The 24,569-nt window shown below is 39.9% G+C and overlaps 1 protein-coding gene across 4 annotated transcripts in view; it reads right to left on the minus strand.

Annotated features, from left to right (window-relative positions):
- The window catches only part of CCDC27 (coiled-coil domain containing 27), a 1,043,518-nt gene that overhangs the window by 313,357 nt on the left and 705,592 nt on the right, over positions 1–24,569 (minus strand). For 3 of the 4 annotated variants that reach the window (XM_044062954.1, XM_044062953.1, XM_044062951.1), the window contains one exon: positions 18,679–18,871. In XM_044062954.1, coding sequence (XP_043918889.1) covers positions 18,679–18,871 — 193 coding nt within the window. The remainder of the gene's footprint in view (positions 1–18,678; positions 18,872–24,569) is intronic. The other variant, XM_044062952.1, reaches the window with a different exon arrangement.

Raw genomic sequence — 24,569 nt, forward strand, 5'->3', positions numbered from 1 at the left:
CTCTATTACACACACACACACACACACACACACACACACACACACACACACACACACACACACACACACACACACACACACACTCACACACTCACACACTCACACACACACAAAAAAGCCCCTACTTGTAAAATAGGCAACCTCAGTAATCACAAGACACCCACTCACTGAATGAAATTGTCTGGAAGTCAAAATATCTGAAAAAAAATCGTAATAGAGATGGATTCATCCATGTAATTTCCCACCATCAAAAGGACCATCAATAAATCAACAAACAACTGCTCGGCAAAAAGTAAATCAACAAGAAAACCATAAACTATAATGCTACATACTGGTGTAAACATATAATTTGTGTCAATCCCCAGGTTAATCCATACCAAAAGATTGTTTCAGAGCTTCAGCTATGTACAAACAGCTTTCTCCTAAAAAACTTTACTGATTGATATTTGCCTTGTTGTAATTATAACTGTAAAAAAAAATGTTTTTAAGTTTATTCTGTACCTCAATGATTCTCACTGTTGCGAGATGTAATCTGTGCCATATTGTATGAGTACTACATCCATAATTTGCTGTCTCTCTCTCTCGTGTATTGTATTATATTGTTTTGTGTTATTTTTGGAGCTTTTCTCCCAGGGACTCCGCTGAAAATGGACCTGTGTCCAGTCGGACTTTCCTGTTAAACAAATGTAAAATAAAATAAAATAAATAAAAATAAACTTCCCTCCAATCTAAAGCCATTTGACATTCAGACATTTTAATTTGTGCAGAAGTTACTCACAGATTGGCAGTTTACTGAGCTGTAATGCTGACCTTCGCTTTTGAAAAAAACAAATTCCCAGACTTTGCCAATAGCTCAAAGTGTAGAGAGGATTATTTATTTATAGGTTCATAGGTTCATACTAGGCTATCTGCCCTAGGGCATTTATAAGCCTAGCCAGAATGTGTTTGGCTTTCGCCACCCATTTTAAATTTATTTTGCTATGCCCTTTTTCGAGGTTAGTATACTGTGCCTCTGTCTAACAGTGACACAGAAGTGATACCCGGGGTAAACCTACGATCTCCCATCCACTCATCAAGATTCCTCTTGAAGAGAGTCAATGAGGGACTCTGCCTAACCTGGACTGGGATTTTATTCCAGAGTGAAGGGAGCCTCTGGGTTATGAATCTGTCCCTCCAGCATGTCCTATTTATTTCAGTGCTGAGGTTCAAGTCTCTCGAGCGTGTAGCTCGATGGGATTTGGATTTTCTGAGGTGCAGCATGTCCATTAATTCCGGGTTGGACATGGCTTTATACGTCTGGCACAGATCGCCTCTGAACAGGCGGTATGCCACTGAGTAGAGCTGGAGTTTCTTTAACCGGGCAGCATATGGCATCTGTTTGAGCCCTTTGATCCTCTTGGTGAGGCACTTTTGGGGTCTTTCCAGTTGCTGCAGGTGTCTGGTAAGGTACATCCCAAAAGGGCATTGTACTCAATTATGGGCCTGATGAGGGATGAGTAAAGAGGCACGATGACCTCCCCTGATCTAGATGTGAATCCCTTCATGATTAGGTGGGCTATATAAAATGTTTTTCTAACCACTTTGGCCATGTGGTTGTCAAATGAGAGATTGCTATCAACTTGGGTCCCCAGGTCCCTAATTACTTTTTCTGTACTTAATGGATTACCACCTATGTGGTAATTTGTGGGTACTTTGTTTTTGCCAAAGGGGATGACTATACACTTTTTGGCATTTAGCTTGAGGCCATGGCTCTGGCACCAGTTGTCTGTTTCTATGAGGCCCTTTTGGAGGATGCTTGTGTCGGCTGGAGAGTCGATTATGGCGCCCAGTTTGCAGTCATCTGCGAACTTGGTCAGCCACAGTCCTTCCGTGTTGGCCTGTACGTCCAAGAAATATATACCGAACAAGAGAGGTCCCAGGACTGAGCCTTGTGGGACACTACTTGTAACTGGTTTGGAGTCTGACATGGCTCCAGCAATTCTAACCATGTGGGTTCTGTCCTTGAGCCAGTTTGCAATCCATCTAGTGACATAGGGGTTTATATTTAAGCTGGTGAGCTTATCTATAATGCCCGAGTGGGGTATTGTATCGAAGGCTTTTGCGAGGTCCAGGTAGGCTGTGTGGACCACCTTCCCCTCGTCAATGGCCTTGGTGACTGTTCCAAAGAAATTGACCAGGTTTAAGAGGCAGGATCTGCCCTTAACAAAGCCGAACTGGGTAGGATCCAGTGTTTGTAGGTCCCCAATATCTTTATTTATGAGGTCCATGATGATCCTTTCCATAGCTTTGCAGACCAAGCTAGTCAGGCTTATGGGGCAATAGTTTCCAGGATCCGTTGAGGCACCACCTTTATGGAGAGGGACCACTGTTGCTGTACGCCACTCTTTGGGCACATATCCTGTAGTAAGGCTGAGATTGAACAGTAGTTTTATGTTTGGGTTTAGCTCTTCTTGGAGTTCATGTAGGACGCAGCCGGGACACCATCTGGTCCCATTGATGCTGTGTTTTTGCTTTGGAGAGGGCGGCTCTTACCTGAGCATCTGAGATGTCAGGGGCAGCACTCTGCTGGGATAGATATTTGCCCTTTTGGTGGTGGGAGAAGTTTGCGCTGAACCTGTCAGCTAGGATGTTGGCAATGTCTGTGGGTTCGGTGTATTTTTTGTCATTTTGGACTAATTCTGAGCATATCTGGGAATTACCACCCAGGTTCCTAACATAACTAAAGAAAGCCTTGTGATTATCCTTAGTGTCCTGTGCAATTTTTCTCTCGAAGCTGGCCTTAGACAATTTTATGTGTGCCCGTAGTTTTTTGCTAATACTGATCAGTGATACCTTCCCTTTTTGGGATTTTGCTCTATCATTTAGTAGCTTCCTCCTTCTATTGTATAGTTTGTTTATGGCTGGGGTCCAGCAGACAGGACGTCTGCCTTTGGAGGATTGGGTCTTGGTTTTATTTGGGATCGCATGATCCATGCATTCCTGAAGGTGTTCATAATATGTGTTTATAAAGGATTCTGTGGTCTGGGCCGTATTTTCCACAGGCCCGGGGGCTTTGAAGGATTCCACCTCAGTTTTGAGGAGTGTGAAATTTGCTTTAGAGAAGTTTTTCACTGTGGTTTTCTGGGCAGGGGGTGGGGTCGGGATGTGAATATCCAGTGAGATTAGTTTATGGTCTGATCTTATCAATGAGGGATACACTTCTGGTCTGGAGCATAGAGTCCCCATGTTGGTGATGATCAGGTCCAGTATGTTTTCCCCTCTTGTGGGAGTGGTAACAATTTGTTCCATAGCATTTGAGTTTATAAATTCTAGGAACCTTTGGGCTAGGGTGTTGGAGCTAGAGTAATGCTCCTAGTCTATGTTTGGGTAGTTGAAGTCGCCCAATATAATGGTGTTTGGAGAGACCTTCATATTTTCCAGTGTTCTCAGGAAGGCCAAGTGGGGTTCCTGGGTTTGGGAGGGTGGTCTGTAGCAGGCTATAAACTGGAAGGCAGTTTTACCCACTGTTAGTTGCACATGGATAGTCTCTGATGCTTCATGCTTTGCCACCAACCTGGAGGTGTGGATATCTTTGATGAATATCGATACTCCCCCTCCTTTTGTGGTTCGGTCCAAGTTTTGGGGCGAAAAGCATGGTATGAGGTATAAGCTGGTAGTGCTGGGGTGCTCTCGGGAGCCCTGAACCAGGTTTCTGTTACTGCACAGATATCGATGTTCTCCATGCTAAGGAGAGTTTCGAGTGCGTGCATCTTGAGGTTTAGACTTCTGGCATTGAGTAGCATTACTCTTAGTTTCTTATCCCTTGTGATACCTATGGAGGTGGGTTTGTCTTTTGAGCCTTGCCTAAAAAGGCACTATGGGGTAGCAAGAGCCTTTGCCAATATCCGAAAGCCCAGAGGTGACAGGTGCAAGCCGTCCCTAGCTAAGCATCGTGGCTTGTCGAGCATATCATCCCAAGCTGACAGGCATTGGATCCCCTTTGAATGACACCAGTACTTAAGCCAATTGTTGAAATTGATCATCTTGTCTTCATATTGTGGCATCATTCTTGGTGAGGGTAAGATGCTACTCAAGGTCAGGGTCATACCGGCCTGGGCTACATGCTCAGAGAGCTCCTTTATGTCTCTTTTCATGTAGTTCAGGGAGGTACGTCTCAGGTCATTCACACCAGCATGGACAATGACTGAGTCATATTTGTACTTGCCTTGGAGTGACCTGAGTGCTTGTGTTATGTGGCGGATCCTAGCGCCCGACAGGCTGCTCACCGTGACCCTCTCCTTGTTCAGCCTGGTGAGCGGGACGTCAGTGTGCCTGACGATAGAGTCACCTATTACAAGTGTATCAGGTGTGTTGTTTAGTCTTAAGGGCTGTGACTGTTTGGCACACTGGCTTTGTGAGATATGTGTTGCACGTGTTTTGTTTTGGGGTAGCGGCTGCTTGGGTGTCTGCTTTGGAGGTTTCTGCTGCTTCGGCACATCTTTATTTAGAGCCTCCGAGTATGTTTTTGTGTGATTATGTGTTTGGTTTGCTGTCGTGGTAGGTCTATGTGAGACTGGAATTGTAGTGAGTGTGGTTTCCTTCTCCTCCTGACTGGTTATGCCAGTACTGAGTTGAGAGAGCTTAGCCTCCAGTTTGGCTATATGGTTGCATCTCTCACATGTGTTGGAATTTGTTGGGAGGAGGAGAGGGTTGTCTGTGTACATGAGGCAGTTGTAACATTGCCTCAAGATTCCCAGATTCACCAGCTGGACCGGAGAGGAGATTGACAACTGACCTTTGGACATGCTAGAATAATATTGGGAATTCCTTAATAATTGAAAACCAGGGCCACTGGGGAGTGAGGGTGTAGTACTTTTAATTTTTAGTGCTGACTTATATAATTGATTTAGTGAGCAAGTGCCAGGTAACTTAAGTGCAATGTGTTACAGGTAACTTAAATGCAAAAATGACAAACAGTAACTTTTTTTCAAGTGAAACAAGGAAATAAGTACAGTAAGCAATGCAGATATCACTAGTGATCCACAGAAGCGCTGAGAAGCTGCGTATTAGGTGGAATTAGCGTTCCAGGGAAATAACAAGCAAACAAACAACAAGCATATAAACAAAGCTAGATTCAGCAGGCCTGGATCTAGTCTATGCTACAGCAAACAAGGTGTACCAATTTCAGTACGATACAGTTCAAATATTCAGGCACTATAAACCTTTAACCAGAAATTCCCAGCTCAGAAGGGCAGAGTCCAGCCTCTTCTGCCACAAGAGTGCAGACCACAAACCTTCTTAATGTAAAATAACTGGCCTGAAGCCCAAGTGCTTAAACCAGAACTAATACACTTTAAGAATAACAGACACTGGGCTCTCAATCAGCAGTTCCCAACTTAGAAGGATGAAAGCTACCTGTCCTGCCACCACAGTGCATGCCACAAACCTTCCTAATGTAAAACAACTGGTCTGAAGCCCAAGTGCTTAATCCAAAAGACTTAGAATGATAGCTACACTTTAATCAAGTTACTACCAAGCAGTAATAAATACAATTGAATACTTTAGAGAATGTCTGGATTAGTGCTCAAGTTACACAAACAAAGCTAGATCCAGCAGGCCCGAATCCAGTCTATGCCACAGCAAACAAGGCGCACCAACTTCAGTAAGAAGCAGTTCAGATATGCATGCACTATAAGCCTTCAACCAGAAATTCCCAGCTCAGAAGGGCAGAGTCCAGCCTCCCCTCCCACAAGAGTGCAGACCACGCACCCTCTTAATGTACAATAACTGGCCTGAAAGCCCAAGTGCTTAAACCAGAATTAATACACTTTTAGAATAACAGACACTGAGCCCTCAATCAGCAGTTCCCAACCTAGAAGGATGTAAGCTACCTGTTCTGCCACTACAGCGCAGACCACAAACCCTCTCAGTGCAAAACAACTGGTCCGAAGCCCAAGTGTTTAAACCAAAAGGCTTAGAATGAGTTACACCAAGCAGTAATAAATACAATTGAGTACTTTTAAGATGATGCAAAAGTAAAAAAAAGTAGGTAGAAACACAAGTACAGTAAAAGCAGATGAAATTTTTTTTTTTTTCTGAACAATTTATTTATTTTTGGAAAACATCTTTAAAACTGTTAAACTGATTACACACCCAGAAACACAGAAAAGTTATTGTGATTATGTAAACCACAGACTGCGCCAAGAAATCAAAGTCACATTAGCACTCTATGCTTATGTCCGAACAGATGAATCATACCTGTCAATTCCAGAAGAAGTAAAGTAGCTTAATAAGAAGGTTATTTGCAAGGTTACATGGCAGTTTATATTGGAAATAAGCAGAGATATTAAAAAGGCTCTGTTTTTCATAATTATGCCGAAAAGTCTTCCAAGGTAAATACAACTTCTGATTTAGTATGGAACCATACCTCTCAACCTTAGAGCAAGAAATCTGGACAAAGCGAAAAATAAAAGTGGGACACAGGCCCAAAAATAGTTATGCATCACAGACACCATTGAAACAACTGTAGCTGCAAACATTATACATCACTTATAATCTTTCTATCCCATCATTGTCAGTTAAGCATTATATGACTCATTCAGTCCTGCCTTCTTTTGCATCAAAGAAAACCATGCTTTGAAATGACAAATGCATTAAAAATAATAAATAAAACACATTGCATCAACATCCTGCAACTTCCTACCTGCAAGCAACCACAGAGCTTTCACTGAAACTAGGGCTACTTGTTTCCCCAGAATGACAGCTCTCCTAATTAAGTCTAATGGTATACAATCTACCAGTATCTGGACTACCTGAAATAAATTAAATTATGGCCTGTAAATTGAAAGTATACTTTGTTTAATTAAACTATATTTCTAAGCCCACTTACTATATTTTTTCAGTAACATCCCAATATCCATTTCCAGGTCACTTTACAAGACATTAGCAGTGGTAGACTTGGCATCCTTCAGAACCCCACAGGCCCACGCTAATACATTGTCCATTAAATGTAAGTATCCATCCACTGTAAATGGCAAGAGGCTATGTCTTAAAAAATCTACTTCTGGCATGCGTACCCAAGTATTAGGTTTTGAAACAAAGAAACATATTCTCCACAGTCCGTAAGTCTCTGTCTTTAATAATCATCTACTGTTGCAGCACTCCCAACACATAAGCACTCACATACACACTAAAATCCCCAACATTTAAAAAATGACATTGTGCCCACTTGATTTGCCAGTATTGATGATCCGCCAAAGCTATGCTTACTGTTGTCCAATCTACCACTGCTTAGAACCCACCAATGAAAAAACAGTACTAGGTGCTTTTTTGTTTGTCTGAAAAAACAATACAACTTTACATGCTACAGTCCCGCATAGTCAGTCCACTATTGACCCATTAACCCTAGGCTGCTGTCTCATTCTTACTCCCTGGAACTGCATTACCTTGGATGACTACTTTTATTTCCTAAGCAAAAGACACAAATTGGAAGATGAGGCAAAATTCCAGACATTCTTTGAAAATCCATACAGTTAAGAGGTATGAGTTCATGTTCATAGGTTCATAGGTTCATAGGTTCATACTAGGCTATCTGCCCGAGGGCATTTACAAGCCTAGCCCATAGTTTTGTGGCTTACGCCACCCCTTTAGTATGGGGAACTATACCCATTATTTTGCTGTGCCTCTGTTGAGCAGTGACACTGAGGTAATCCCTGGGGTATATCTGCGATCTCCCATCCATTGGTCAAGATTTCTCTTGAACAAGGCCAGCGAGGTGCTCTGCCTCACATATACCGGGATTTTATTCCACAGCATAGGGAGTCTTTGGGTGATGAATCTATCCCTCCAGCACGTCCTATTAATAGCCGTGTCGAGGTTTAAGTCTCCGCCCTTGTGGCTTTGACGGATCTAGAATTTTTGAGGTGAAGCATATTCATCAAATCTGGGTTTGACATGGCCTTGTATGTTAGGCAAAGGTCACCTCTGAGCAAGCGGTGCGACTGAATAGAGCTGGAGTTCTTTCAGTCGGGCAGCATAGGACAGATGTTTGAGACCCTTTATCCTTTTGGTGAGGAACTTTTGTGGCCTCTCCAGCTGCTGCAAGTGTCGGGTCAGATACATTCCGAATGGGGCATTGTACTCAATCATTGGTCTGATGAGTGATGAGTATAGGGAGACTATGACCTCCCTTGATCTAGATGAGAATCCCTTCATGATAAGGTGGGCAATGTAGAAGGTCTTCCTAACTACTTTAGCTACATGGGTGTCGAATGACAGACTACTATCAACCTGGGTCCCCAGGTCCCTGATAACTTCTTCTGTACTCAGTGGATTGCCACCTATTTGGTAGCTAGGGGTGCCACCTATTTGGTAGCTAGGGGTTCAATACAACACTCTCCCTGTCAGGAAAAGCTGCAATTTAATGAAAGTGTACTCTTAATGTATGATATATTTGTGAGCTAACTTGTTTGTGTTCAGTAGGTAGACTGATCATTGTTAGCCTCTTTGTGCATGCGTCTCTCTCAGTCATGCACACATATGCACACATACACACACACACTCTTCTTCTACTTTCACGCAGACAATTCTGCTTTCATGCATGCACTCACTCACTCCATACTTACCTGTTAACAGATGTAATCGCTGTCCCTTTCAAAGGCAACAGCGGCAAATCCATACATGAGTCCCTCTTCAGTGAGAACACACACACACACAAACACACACTGATTGGCGCAAAATAATGGCGTAAACACACTGACCCTTTTTTGGCTCAAAAACAAAACTAGAAGGGTGCTTTGCGCATGCGTACACCGACATTCTCATTACAGGTCACGGGAGCAAAAAACACAAAACAAAAAAAGTGTTTTGGGGCATGCATGCATCGATATTGCAGTTAGAGGTTGAGGGCCGCATGGAAGAGCTCTGAGGGCCGCAGGTTGGACACGTCTACTTTAGGATATAATATCCTTCTTCAGTCTCTTACATGTAAGATACTGAAGAAGGATATTATATCCAAAAGCTTTGTTTTTCATTAAAGTATCTTACGTTGTGGAGTTCTACATTTTTTTCTTGCATTACCTGGTAGCTCAACATTTACATATCCACAGGATGCCAGGTAGAACAAACACAGTCAAAGGAGGTGGAATGAGCATTTTAACAGTAAGCTTTAGCAGGCTGGGAAGGACTTAGTGCATTAATGACACAGTTGTTGGATACAGACATAGCTGAGCATTAGAGCTGCTACACATCTACCAAAGCAGACACCTACATCCATTATGATGGTGGTAGCACACCTACTGTCAGGCCAGTCTGCATTTCCATTATGCTGTTAGGAATGCCTTTAAGTAGAAAAGACCATAGCATAGTTCCAGTTGTAGTTAGTGAGTATATGACACATAAAGCAAAGCAAAGTAGTAAGCAATGGCAAAACTACTTAGCAACTCTACAGACATGAGCGGTGAAGCAGGTGACAGAGAGATATGTGGGTATAACACCAATCTCATATACATACCCCGACACATGGACATGTGTTCATTTCTCTAAGCCTCTTCTAGCACATCAGCCAATTCTCCTCTATCACGCCAGTTGCTGAAAAACAGACAAAAGGGAAGAAACACATGTCCATGAAAGTAGAGTTGTGCAGGTAACTTACCATAATGTTAGACATTTGGGTAGATCACTGTTGCAGTGATTCTAACAAATGGAACTGCTAGGATATCCTATACATCTGACCAGTCTACAAAACAAAGCCTCCTTCATCACATACCATACATCTGCCCTAGGCACAAGGCAAAATGCTGGTGAAGAAGGATAGTAAAGTTAAGTGCTCTTACCATAAGAGTAGATGTTTGACAATATCAGTGCTGCAGCAGACATAGCTATATAGGTTATATCCTGCCAAGGACATAACAGTCAGCCAGTCCCTGCCAAGAATATAACAGTCAGCTAGTCTTTCCAAGTCTGAGATTCCTCCTAAACATGCACCCAGGCAGCTATGGCTTGAGCTCCCAAGGGAGAAAACAGAAGTCTGGGTCCCAAAAACCTTTAGGAATTTCTTTCCCCAAAAAAGAGGAAGGCTATTATCCCAATAAAAGACAAAAGTTATGACTGCAAAGCTTTTACCCAGAAAAACTACATACAAAAAAGGGGACAGAGAGACTGATTGGCTACGGCAACAAAGATATAACTGAACATCTGCTCTTGGATATGAGCACTGCACAGCTATACTATGTTCATCATATATCACTGCTGCAGTAGCCTTTGAGTAGATTGCCGTAGATAACAACAGCTAATACAGCTTTGGGGGAGGAAGAACTAGAATCCAGGAGCCCGTGGATAATGATACTAGCAAAGGCTGTTCTGGATCTGGAAAAGAAATTCAAATGTAATGCTTTGTAAAAGTATGTACAAATGACCGTGTAGATGCCTGCAGATTGCTTATAGAGTTCATCCCTTTTCAAAATGCCAAAAAAGAAGGCAAAACTCTAGAAGTATTTTACAATGATGGGAACAACAAAAAGCAATAGCAATTAACAACCACGTTGACATAGTCTGTTTTTATATTGGTTGTCCTTTATTTATTCCAGCATAGTAGACAGCTGTTAAGCTTCCCTAAAAGACTTAGTTCTGTCAAAATAATACTTGAGCTGCCTGTGCACACACACACACTATAAAAAAATGCTTTCTCCCTTGTTTTTAGGTTCAGGAAAGAATACTGGGATATTGATGGCTTGATTCAAAGTAAACTCTAAAACTGCTTTTGGCATGAATGAGGAATTTGTTCTTGAAGTAATCTTATCTCTATGAACAAGGTTCACCCACCATGACAGCTTGCAACTTACATACTTGGCTTCCAAATGTAGCAGTCCTCCAAGTAATGAACTATAAATCAGCCTTATGAGCTAGCTCAAAAGGATATGAAGTTAACTTTTCCAGCACAAAGTGAAGCTCCCAAGAAGGTGACAGCTATTTTCTAGGTAGTCTGAAATGCAAAACTCCTTTCAAGAAAAAAATGACCAAAGACTAAGAAGAAAGGGGCCAGTCCATGTGTAGACCTGTTGAAATGACAGCTATGTGAACCTTGACAGAAGAATAAGGAAGATTAGAGGATAGTAACTCACACAAATATTGGAGCACCAGTGGTATATAATCCTCATATTGGAGCAGCAGTGGTATATAATCCTTGACTGGGCCCTGGTTATTAATGTGGCACCTACTAGTAAATATTTTCTATGAGCACTGCACAGCTATACTATGTTCATCATACATCACTGCTGCAGTAGCCTTTGAGTAGATTACCACAGATAACAACAGCTAATACAGCTTTGGGAGAGGCAGCTTTGTTGTTAACCCAAAGAATAATCCATACAATTGATAATGTAGATAACCCAAATAGTAGTAATGCAGATAACTGATAATGTGACCCACACAAAGAAAACCTTAGGAAACCTCTGAAATCTGTGGCAATGGGAATGTGATGGTAAACACCTTTCAAGTATAGTTGTTGTGTCTTTCGGCTTTTCCCGGTTAGGGGTCACCACAGCGGAACTCCGGTCCGCTAATGATTGGCAGATAGATTTTTACGTGCCGAGTTGCCAGCCCTAACGCACAACCTTCAACGAAGGTATGCCCATTCACGCATGTCTCCACGCAGAAGAAGCTCTAGCTGAGAAATGAACCGGACAGCGTCTTATTGTGAGGCGATAATGCTACCACAGCACCACCACCACCGCAGCTACCTTTCAAATCTAGTACTACCATAAAATTTTATTAAAGAATGAGAGGTAACAAACTTTGTAAAATTAATATCTTGAACTTTGGTACTTTTACAAACAGGTTGAGAAAGCCTAGATTGAGTATATGTCTGCAGAAAATATCTTTCTTTGGCACCAGATAAATTGTTGAATATAAACTTTATCCCCACTGATCTGGATGCACTGGCTCTATGACCCCCCCCCCAAAAAAAAAAAACATGTAGTTTAACACTAGAGGAAACAGGGAATACTGGTTTAAGGGATGAGGGGAATATTCCAAAAAGGAGGAATGTTTTCCCACTGCCATCTGTAACCGTCCTGAACAACTCTCAGAACCCATCTGTCTGATACAATCTGATGGAAAAGGGTAAAACTGTGAACCAGTCTCTGGGACAGATTTTAAGGAGTAGCAGGGAGGGAAGGGGAGAATGCTGAAATAGTCATTCTGAACTGGATAATTGTCCCTTTTCTGGGAAGGTTCTTTGCTTTTGTTTGATCCTTCTTGCCACTTTTTCTTAAAATTCTGCTTGCGAGGAGCTTGTTGAGGTTGTTTTGCTTTTGCAAAAAAAGGACCAAAGGATTTTGTAGACATTTGAAAGAGGAGCTGAAAATGTTAGCAACCCCTTGAATTAATCCCACTCTTTCATTTTTCTGTTTGAGAACCTGAATGGTAGAAGTGTCAAACAAAACCTCCTCATCCAAAATGAGAATTTAATACCTCAGATTTTTAATCTTTTGAAAATGTCTGATTATGTAACCAAGCAAAACTTCTCATCACAGCAGTGGTAGCTGCAACACTGTACACAAAATACTTGCACATTAAAACAGATTAGGTACAATTTCAACAAAAAACAAACATGTATGGAAGGGCCTCTTCAACAAGGATTTTACTGCCCAGAAATGGAAGAAAGAAGCCATCGGTCCTTTGAAACCCAGGAGGAGCACTCAAAGTTGTGAAGATATTTGCCACCCAAGCTGCTGTTTTCTCCCTTGGGAGCTCAAGCCATAGCAGCCTGGGTGCATATGTGTGTGCGCATGTGGGGGGGGGGGGGGTTCAGACTCTGGAAGACTGGCTGGCCATCATATTCTTAGTAGGATAAAACCCATTTAGCAAAAGGCTGCTGCAGCAGTGATATAAGATGAACATGTACATATGCACCAAACACTTGAAGCTTTCTTGCCCCAGAAGTCAGGGACTGATGCTTATAGCTACAGGTTAAGTCTTACAAGGGAAGACAAAGGGAAAATGGATACATAAATGGGAAAAGGGGTAACCCCATCCTGACCACAGAAAATGACTAGAAAGGGAATGGATGACTCCCTGACTGGGAAAGTGATTGAATCCTGATATCTGGTCATGGCTTGGATACTGGAGATGGGTTGGGGAAAACTTTCCAAGTGTCTTCAAGATTGCACCAGGTTAGCATTAGCAAGTGCATTTCCATGGTCTAGCAGTGACCTGCATATGAAAGGAGAATATTCAATCAAATAAGTCTCTACATCACTTTTTCAGGTATATCTGAGCTGCAACTGCAGTGCAGTGCTCTCCATTGTATGTACATATGGATACTTTTCCTTTATCGGGGCAACAGTTCTAACGTGCTACCACACGCACGCAGTGATCGTCCTATGTATACAGAACAAAATTATGGCTTAGTGGCAAATCAGTGAGTGTTGAAGTAAGAAAATATTTACAGACATTCTGGTTTTCTACCTTCCTAACAGCAATATTTACAATCACGCCCTGACAGTAGAATGGTGTGGGAAATCTGGACAGCCTGTTTAAGGGAGTGAGTGAGAAACATTTACTGAATCGTGTATTTGTAAGTTTGTACCAGCAATATTTCAAATGTGTCCCTAACTGAGATGTTTGCCTCACCCCCCCCCATTCTTTTGGGCTTTGTCCACAATACCAGCGCATAGAGGGGGACAGGTCTACTTGTGAGATGTCTGTCATTTGGCAGAATTGCAGAAACTGTCCGTTTTTGCATCTTTTTTTTTTTTTTCAGGTTATAGTAAAATGCATGAAATTGTACTGAACCAGCGAGGATTGTCAGCAGCAGCTGTCAAATCATTGCGAGCGGGTGCTAAGCGTCCAGCGGTACAGGTCTACCTGTGAGATGTCTGTCACTTGGCAGAATTGCAGAAACTGTCCGTTTTTGCATTGTTTTTTTTTTCCAGTTATAGTAAAATGTATGAAATTATACTGAACCAGCAAGGATCGTCAGCAGCAGCTGTCAAATCATTGCGAGCGGGTGCTAAGCGTCCATTACAAGTGTTGCCCTGATAACGGAAAAGTACCTATATACGTATATGGTATTTATACATTGTGTCATATACTAGTAGTTGTGCCATGTTTTGGGGTTCTCAGGCACACATCCCACTCCTGAAACAGGTCTTTTATACTTATGCATTCAAAGGTTCCACAGGTGTAGCATCCAGTTTGAGAGGACAGCAGATGCCAGATGTCAGCAAGTCATCAATGGCTAACAATGATGGTAAGGTGCACAAGGCAGAGTCATATGATACAGTGGCACTGTTAGCAATGCTAATAACATATCCCCCCCATACACATCCACCACATACGACACAATGGTGGAGAGTAAGACAGACCTCGCACACCAGTGCCTGCTAGTATCTATTGCATAGCATCCTGTTAATGTCAGCCCCAGCCAAACTAGATAGGATTCAGCATCACAGAGAGCATTGTCTGCTGTACTTCCTCTGAGCTGCATGCATACACCACAGAGGAGAGTTGTGTTGGTGGGCATCATTCACAAGCACTACTCCAGGTCTTTTCCAGACCTGGTGGCAAAGCCTGACATCAATCAACATGCAGTTCAGTAATTCCTGCAGACACAATTGCTACATGCACTAGAGTGGGATTGGTAAGTATGGGGTGTGTGGCCAATGTAACGACAGGCAACACCTGAATAATCTACAGGATGACCTGCAGAGAACATCATTTCTGACAGTAAAGAAGCAAACAATGCTAATTAGATCCCTGGTAGCCCACACAGCATCTATGTTTCATACTGTGTTTTGTAGCTAAAGTCCAGAATTATAACATTATTTACTTATTTCAGTTTTTAACAACTCCACAACAAGCTGGTATAAGATGGCTAGATACCTAATGCAACTGCTCAAAAAGCCAACTGGCTGCAGAGATGTCTGGGGGGTATCTGTCTATGTCTGTAAATGTTTGCAAGGTTGCAGTTATGACACTGAAGCTAGAAACAGCCCTCTCCTGCTGCATATACATTCAATTGCCAGAATTCTTATGCTTCAGAAAATACAGTGACACTGATTCTTTAGCTAAAAAAAAAAAAAAACACTCTTTGCCCCCTGCAGCATATACGTTTGAATATGCAAAAGTGGAAAGGAAGGAAATGAGAGTGTTATCTCAATGGACGGTTTTCCTCTGCTTCTGTTGGTCACCACAGTGTTACGTACCCAAGCAAATGATATTTAGTATTAGTGTTATGCACAGAATAGTCATGGAATTAGAAACAGTCTCACATTACATCTAGTATCTTACAGGTAATAGAATTGCAGAGACAATATTACACATAGAGAAGCTCCACGTTGAGTATATTATGAGCAACTAATTTTTACTATCAGTGTCATACATTGGGTATTCAAGGATAGGAAACGGTGTCACATTACATCTAATATGTTACAGGTAACTGAATTACCGAGGCAATACGACACATATAACTGTGAATTTAACCAGGAATGTTGTGCATTAAACTGCATGTAGAACAGACAGAAAAGTGTTGTAGAGAGAGGACTAGTGTGCGGAAAGTTATTACAAGGAAGTAAGAGTAGAAAAGTTACTGAAGATGAGAGTTGTGGGGGGAGGGGTTGGTGAGAAAAAGATTACTAGGGAGTTAGTGATGTAGAGAAAGTTTTTTTCTGTTAGTTGAGGAGCTGAAAGTGGGAGCACATTTGGTTGACCTATGCTATATTTGTTGAGGAAGAGAGAGGAATGCAAAAAGGGGGACGTAATGGAGGAGGACAGAGATATGAGTGAAAATAAGAGTCAAAATGTTGATGGGACGGTGCTATGGCAAGTGTGTGTGCATAGGTAGAATTTAGCCTGGAACTGTGCACACGCAGTGATGAAGAGATCCAATTATTGTTAAAGTGATTTTGGTGCTTTTTCAGTTGGGTTTTGAGAGTTATTAATTTTCTCTTAGTTTAAGTGTGGGAGGAATGCTGTTCCATAGTTTAGATACACAGCAAAAATATAGTGAGTCTCCTGCCTTGTTATTAGACTTAGTTGTGATCACGAGGGATTTGTTGTTAGCTCTCAGGTCTCTGGTACAGGCATAGTGTTGTAGCGTGTTGTAGAGAGAAGGACATTTGTCTGGCATATAAACAAGTTTATAAGCTGTGCCTAGATGGGAATAAGTAGTAAGTAAGGACATTCTAGTCAGTTTAATTATTTTAATTCATTGCAGTAATGGGTTTTGTAAGGTGTGATAGTGGAAAATGTGTCTATTTTATTGTAACATGATTCTAGTCTCAGTTTATCTGTGTTGTCCAGGTTTGTAAAAATTACTGAGGTATACAGGAGGGATGGAAGTAGGTACATTCTAGCTATGGATTGTCATGTAGTATCAGTAAAATATGGCTTGGCCCTGTATGGGGATCCCAGTTTCAAATGGGTTATTTGATGACTTGAAATAGGTGATGGTCAAATTTTAATTTAGTCTCTATGAGGTGTTTAGTATGTGGGACTGTTTTGATTTTGGTGTTACTGGTTGAGTGGATGTAAAAAGGATGAGCATAGTTCTGTGTATTTATTGGAGATAAAGGACATTACTTTAATCCTATTTGGATTTAAGAGAAGTTTTGAGCTTGCTAACTAGGACTCTATAACAGAAAAACATAGCTGTGTGATTCCTTGAAGATTAGGGAGGGATTGTGCAGAACAGATGAGTACTGAGTCATCTGCATATTGTATGATGGTGGCAAGATTTGTTCATAGTGGAATGTGGAGCTTATTTGAGAATATGTTAAGCTGGAGTGGTACCAGTATGGATCTCTGTGGGGCATCCACACTGACTGGTAAAAAGAGAGAGATGTGTTGTTGTCATTTGACAGCTTGTTGTCTACTTGTTGATAGTTTTCACACCAGGACAGGGATGTCTGACTGAGACCAAGAGAGGATATTTCCAGAAGAAGCTTGTGATGGGAGATAGTGTCAAACGCTTTTGAGAGATCTGTAAATAGGGAGGACACTAAATATCCTTTGTTTTATTTTTTTGTTTATTTTTGATGATATTGGTGAAATTGAGAGGTACAGTAGTTATGCTATGGCTGAGTCAGAAATCATGTTCTGTTTCAGATAAAAGTATAAGATGGTTAAGAAGCTCGGTATGAACACATCATTTTTCTATGATTTTAGGTAGCGGTGATAGAATTGCTATTGGTTGCTTGTTAAGATAATTGCCACATTTGTGTAGTGAGATTATACAGGACCTTTTCCACATGGCAGGGACATCTTTCTGTTATAGAGAGAGATAAATGCGGTGACTGGGAAAGCCAGGACATCAGCAACTAGTTTTATTTATTCAGCAGGAAAGTTGTTTCAGGTTATGTAGTAGTTTGCATATGATGGACATTTGGACAGTATGAAAGGTGAGAACATTGGAGTTGTTTGTTGTTAGGTTTGAAGTGGTGGGAGGGATTTGTATGTTGCCTTTTATTAGGGAAAGGATGGTATCAATAAAACAGGAGTTGAATTGCTTTGCTACTGTGTCAGAGTTATTAGTAGTTGTAGGATTGGAGGTAAACGTTTACCCAGGCTGAAGGAGTTTTTTTAATTGAAGGTCAGAATAATTTGGGGTTATTTTGATAGTTGTGTTGCTTTGTATGTCTATTTTGATTTGTTTTTTTTTTTATTTTTTTTTGCTAGGTTTCTAAGTTCTCTGTACTTTGGAGAGATTCCTTGGTATTGTTTATCTGCCATAACTTCTATGCTTTATCCCTAAGTTTGAGCTGTTGTCTGTTATATTAGCAATGGGGCTATGACTGATTCTACTTTCTCTTTTGCCTGAGTGGAGGCATTTCATTTAGGATATTATGGAATATGGTGTTAAAGTGGGAGACTGCATCTTCTATTGGTAGTACTTTTAGTATATTCCAATTGTTGAGATGGAGGAGACAAAGTTATCGTTATTAAAGTTAGCCAGATTTCATACTTGGCTACAGGTGACTTTTCTAGTTAAATTAAGATGCCGTTTTACTATGCAGATTGGGTGATGATTGCTAATGCTGTCAGGGAGATATCCTCAGAGTTTTATGTTTGCTGTTTTTTTATTGGTTAGAATCCAGTCCAGAAATGATTTGTCTACTTGTTTTCTTATTTATTCCAGTGGTAGTTTGTCTTAATTGTGAGAAACCATACAAGTTTATAGGGTTTGAGGGGTGTTAGAGCTGCAAATTAGCCAATCTACGTTTAGGTCACCCATTATGATGTTTTCCTGATGTAAATTTTGGGGCAACCAATGGGGAATTACTCAATGTACCTGCCTTTATAGGTCATTTTAGAAGATTAATTACACACATTTAGTGTCTGAAGAACTATTCAGTAATTTATGTTAGATGAGTTAATGTTTACTGATTAGGTCTGAGGACTACAATAACTATCTCTGCTGTTAAATGTAAGTGTGTCACATTGCAGTCAAGAAGAAGCATTGTTGTTTACTACTTAAGAACAAATATCTACCTATGAACCTAACTTATATACAAATTAGGATAAAATTAAGATGCTCATTGTAGCCCATACAATATAGTAAAAATCATGAAATCAAAACTTGTATTACTTGTAAAGATATCATAATTTTAAAATAGTCATGGCAGTAATGCCTAATTAAATGAATGAGGCAGTCCTACTTAAGATATCCTCGTGGTTTCATGGCATTCCTTATGTGCTTACCTGTGGAAAAATTATAGTCCCGTTTTAATTTCTCCAGTTCCTCTGTGAGTTCTTGATTTCTTGCCTCTAGATATTTCAGATCAGCCTGGACCAGTTCTTTCTCCATCTGCTCTTGTTCAGCCTTGAACGTGCCTTCTTCCTCACTCTCTTCCTTCACATAACCATTTTCAGATATCTGCAGGTCATTCAAACACTAAAATTATACAGAAAGCATCGGAGTAGTTGGGAGCAGTACTACAATCAATAATAAAGTATTCAAAGCACTTCAACATACAGTCATAGTTAAGGAATTCCACACTTAAGTTTAACTATAGCAATAAGATATAACTAGGTATGCATTAGGCTGATTGCTGTAGAATCATGCCTACTCATCAATAAAGCCCAAGATTATATCTGATTCAGGGAGACCAGTTTTTAAAGGCTAAGTTCTCCTCACTTTGTTGCTTCTCTGATGCTTGCAGAATGAGATCCATGGTTGAGAGATCACTAAGTCACTTCTTTGATGTAATGCAGTAAATGGGAAGCTACTATGGGAGTTTTTGTCGGAGACCATGCCTCTCATCTTCTTTGCTCAATAATTCTTTTCTAAGCCAAGGGGGGGGGGGGGCTAAAATCAGTGACATGTTTTAAATATTACTCTAATTTACTTACAAACTAATAGAACAACACATTTTTAATCAATATGCAATTTCTGAACAATAGGAAGCATGAAACTCTGTCTGACATTACTAACTATAATCCTCAGCGATTCATCAAACAAATCAAAAAACTTATGAGGGTCACAGGAAAATAATAAAACAGGAACAATCTGCAAAATTCTGATCTGTTGAGAGGTATTTGGGAAACTCATCTTCACAATAAAGGGTTAAATAAATCGGAAAGATGCATACATTTAGAGGTAGTGTTCTATCAGACAGGTGTCGGGGATTTGTTTTTAATAGAAGTGATGCCCCATATCAATTATTAAATCGGTTAAAGTGAGACACTGAGAGACCCTTTGCATTGCCAGTGATAGGAACATCATCATCTTGGTAGCAGTTTATATATTTCTCCTGCATCTTTAGTCAGCAGGATTAAGAATTTATGTAATCAAATAAACTATGTAAAATGTGTACATTGATGCCACTGGAGAAATTGTGAATCTTGACCTAGTCATTCTCTCTAAGGTAAGGACTGACAAAATAAACCATTCTAAGGTGACTAAAAATCAATTGTTTAATTAGCTAAATGGTATCTAATGATTTCTATAAAAGACTTTACTCTTTTTATGTTTCATTGTCCTAAAGAAGTCCCAGTGTATGGTTTGGGGCGAAAGCTCTTAACATTCAAATAACCGTTTTTGAACCTTTTAGAGATTTTTTTTTTTTTTTTGCTTTTAAGTAGTTCCAGGTTGTTTTTTTTTTTTTTTCACTTGCTGGCTGGACCATGGTTTATATATTATTTATTTGCCCGACTATTCGGAAATCAGGGTTAACACCTACTATGGACCTATGGGGCTGGAGGCTTAAATCCTGTTGTTCTTTTAGACCTCAAATTATGGATGGAACTAGTGGAAAGGTGCTGCTACTTATTTTATTTATTTATTTATTTATTTATTTATTGACATTTGTTAACTGGGTTTGTCCAACTGGGCTTGTGGCCCATTTTCAGTGGAGACCCGAGGAGAAAAGCTCCAGTAATACATTTTAAAATAAGTACAATTTTAAACAATATTGATATAATAGCAGTTATAGCAAAACGATTCACATATGTTGGGATACATGCATAAAGTTAAAGTTGCATTAAAAAGAAGCTAAGTAACAATTTTACATTGATATAGTTCAATAGGTCAACAATTAACATTTTTTGTTTGTATAAAATTGTGCAAATGCATAGTAGACACACTGGAGAGAGAGGTATAATGAGGTACTAAGTATGGTCGTTTTGAGGGTACATAAAGGGAAGGAAGATTAGGTAGGGTCATGGCAAGGGCAGGTTCTGGAACTGAGAAAATAAGCTTTTAGTTCATTTTTAAAGTGTGAGGTATGGCAGATTGAACGTAAGTCAAGGAGAAGTTTGTTCCAAGCATGGGCAAGGGAGTGTTTGTAGAGTAGTTTGCCTACTGACCTTTTTGGGTGGTAGATATTAAGTAATTGTTGGTTAGAAGTACGCAGGGTCTGGAATGGGATGTAGATGGAGACTAAGGAAGATACAGATGGACAGAAGGAGGGTTTATAAAGAATAGAGTGTAGCATATGAAATTGATAGGATAAAAAAGTCAAACACTTTTAATGGTTCAAAATTTTTAATGTGTAATCAAATTGTGTGGCAGCAGCAAAATCAATTCAACAGTCACGCAAAAAAAAAAAAAAAAAAAAGTTTCAGTAAATAGTAAAAGATCTTACTGATTTGGACTGGTTCCAAAAGCACATCATTGATGAACTTACTCTCTGTAACACAGTCTCCACCTAGTGTCATATTAAAGACACTACACCTCCTCTTTTTATAATAACCGCACTTTGTACAAACTGTAATTTAGTACAGGAATAGTTGGGACTTCAATTTCACAGAATGTGAAACCATACAACTGTACACATTTTTCACTGGAACAAGTCTGCCAGACAAACTTCACAGTCAGTTTTCTGATTAGAAACATTTATTTATTGTGAAAGTCCAAATGGAAAAAAGCTCCTTTTAGCAATGTTTGAGTAAAAAACTTCAGAAAAATTACATTAGTTTACAATTTTTCTACGATTAAAAAATGCAAACAATTACAGTATGACACAAACTAAGCATACTGTTACATAAGATATCACAAAACAAGTAGTTTAAATTGGAGATACATAAAGTAATTATTAAAGAAAAAAATAGGACTATGTAGACAATGAATGTATGGAGGTATTATTGAATATATACAAACAGAACAAAAGTGCAGAAACTGAAACCGAACATAATTAGTAATTGCACATTTTTTAAATCTCTGGCTGAATACACAAAATAAAATACAAAAAAAACATAAAGCCATAAGTGATGCATAGTTTTCATCTACAGGCACACATCCAGAAATTAAAAATTGAGATAGCCATTGTTAGAAGAAAATAATTTGTCTGTATGCAAGCGATAACTGTACGAGTTTACAAGAGGAGAATATTTACAAAAGTAGATTAATTGAAAAAAATCAATATGGCAAAGTATTAGTATTTACAAATATTTATAAGGTAAAGCAAGAGGCATAGATTCTTTCATTTAGGTTGAAGGAATTCATAATTGGCATATGATACATTGGTGATTATGGTAAATCTATTGGAGAAAGCAGATTTAAGACAGGGTCTGTTTGTGTGTGTGTGTGTGTTTGCTTAAAATGTAGGATTGTAAGTAAGAGACTGAGTGAAGGAAAATCTGTAGTAAAATATGAAAAAGAGAGAGAAGCGTGAGTGACAGGTGGCTATGTGTATGATTACTTAATAAGAACAGAGGATTTCAGGAAAGTTAGTAGAGGAGACAAGAGATAGAGAGAGAAATAAAGTAGAAGATATGAGAGAGTGAATAATGCTACGTCAACTAGTGAGACAGTCTGTAAGTAAAGGTAAAGATGAAGGAGTAGGAGTTAGTAAGGAAGGGAGAATGGTTACCCTGGTAGGGATGAGCAGTGACAGATATAGCTGCTAAGGACATGAGGATTTACATTTACATCGAACTTTAAATTGGTGGAGATTCTTATTTCCACAAAGTATTAGTGGAAAGAAGGGAGTTCTATTGTTTGACTACATATTAGGAGTACAGAGCAGCTTCACTTGATAAGAATTTATCTGAGGAACTGAGTTCATGTGGGTGGGAATACCATGTCATGTATGATGTTAGAGAGGGCCATGTTTTGAGAATGTGTATGACTTTGTGGACTTGTTTTAGTTCCTGGAGTTTAATAAAGTTAGATGATTCTAGTCAGTTTAGTTATTTGCTTGCTATACAATAATGAGTTTGCTTGAGCAGGTTAGTGGCATATTTAGCGATTTTATTGTAGGGTAGTTCTAGTTTTGAACAATGGGCTGAGTGAAGACTGGTGAAAATAGTTGCTGTGGCAGTAAGAAGGCTGCTGTTATGTGTGTCCTAGCAGCAAGAGAGAGGTTGGATTTAGCTCTGTAGATCTGGCCTAGTTTTTTTTTTATTTTTTTAGTTACTTGTACATGAAGATGACATTGAGCTTTTTGTCAACAGTGAGGCAAAAGACTTTAGTGTGAGAGGCAGTGTTGATGGTTATGCCACATGAGGTGGCAGGAGAGGTATGATTTGGCATTCAGACTTTTTGTGGCAAACAACATCACATTTACAGCATTAAGAACTAGGTTTGAGTCTCTATGCCAGTTTTCTATGGATGAGAAGGAAGATTTTGTGTTGGATTACAGATCTTCAGTTGTTTTATCAGTACAAATAATGGAGGAGTCAACAGCATGTTGAATAATGAAAGAGTTGACTGAGCATAAAGGCAGTTCACTAATAAAAGTATTAGCAGGAGGCCTAGGATGGAGCCCTGTGGTGCTACCACAGGAGTAGAACGGTTTAGCAGTTAGTATAGAGGACTAAAGCTCTGATCTGTTAATGCGGTACTTCCTGTGCTCAGACACAGGTTTTGATTCTTTCCACCTTCATTTTCTACTATACGACTCTGAGCAAGTCACTTAAGCAGACAGTGTTCCTGGTTTGCCCCCAAAAAGGGACAAATGTGTCCAGTGGCCTTACTTGGTCAACAAATAAATAAAATTAATAAGTCTGTATACTGTTGACATTTAACACTTTGTTTGCTAGAGGAAAGGCAAGACCTAAACCAGAAGATAGAGGAGGAAAAGGAGATACCTAGCTGACAGATTTTTTTGCAAAAGTTTAGATGAGAAACAGTAATAGATTCCTTAGACAGATAAAGAAAAATAGTTGACATTAAACTGTTGCTATATCTATAGTAGTGTATTGTTTGTTTGTGTCTTTCGGCTTTTCCCGGTTAGGGGTTGCCACAGCGGAACTCCGGTCTGCTAATGATTGGCAGCAGAGTTTCACATGCTGGCTTGCCGGGCCTAACGCACAACCTTCAACGAAGGAACGCCCGTTCACGCATGTCTCCACACAGAAGACACTCTAACTGAGAATCGAACGGGCAACGTCTAACTGTGAGGCGACAACGCTACCGCAGCACCACCACTGCAGTATCTATAGTAGTGTATGTTACTTATGAAATATAGTGCAGTATTAGCTGAGCTGTATGATAGACAAAATCTATGTTGTGATGGAAATCAAATGCTATTTGGTAGAAGTTACAGGAATAATTTGATATGAATGCATTTCTCAAGCATCTTGAAGAGAGAAGAAATAATAGTAAAAGATATGAAAATGGTTAATTTTATGGCGGTACCTACTATAAGGAGGGGCAGAATATAACATTGTTGTCAGCGGTTAAGCAAACAGGATTCCTGTATAGCTCTACTAATGATAGATCCAGGGTAAGGTAAGATATGGCATCGGCTGCTAGTTTGAGGTATTCTGCTGGTAGGCTGTCAGGGGATAAAGTTGTAGGCCTCAGTTCAGAGAGATAAGTTTGCATTTTGGAGGCTGGAATAGGTTGGGGTGGAATACTGATTAGTTTCTGTACTTAGTATTGGTGTATTGTGATGGACGGGGTAGAATTAAGGCTGGAAAGAGAGGTAGCAGCATTCATAAAATAAGACATAACAACACAAGGAGTATTTTAGTCAAAAGCATTGGGTTGTGTGATAAGGTTGGGACTGTTTGCCTGGCTGAGAGAGACTTGACCAGGATTATTTTTTGCATGCCAACATAATATAATAAATAAAAAAACTCACAATTAAAGATCCAGATTATATTTAATTTTGAGAATTTTTATTGACCTATTTTTTGGAAATACC

Source organism: Protopterus annectens, chromosome 2.part1, assembly GCF_019279795.1.
Source record: "Protopterus annectens isolate FY-2018-M chromosome 2.part1, PAN1.0, whole genome shotgun sequence".
In the NCBI taxonomy this organism is placed as follows: Eukaryota; Metazoa; Chordata; order Ceratodontiformes; family Protopteridae; genus Protopterus; species Protopterus annectens.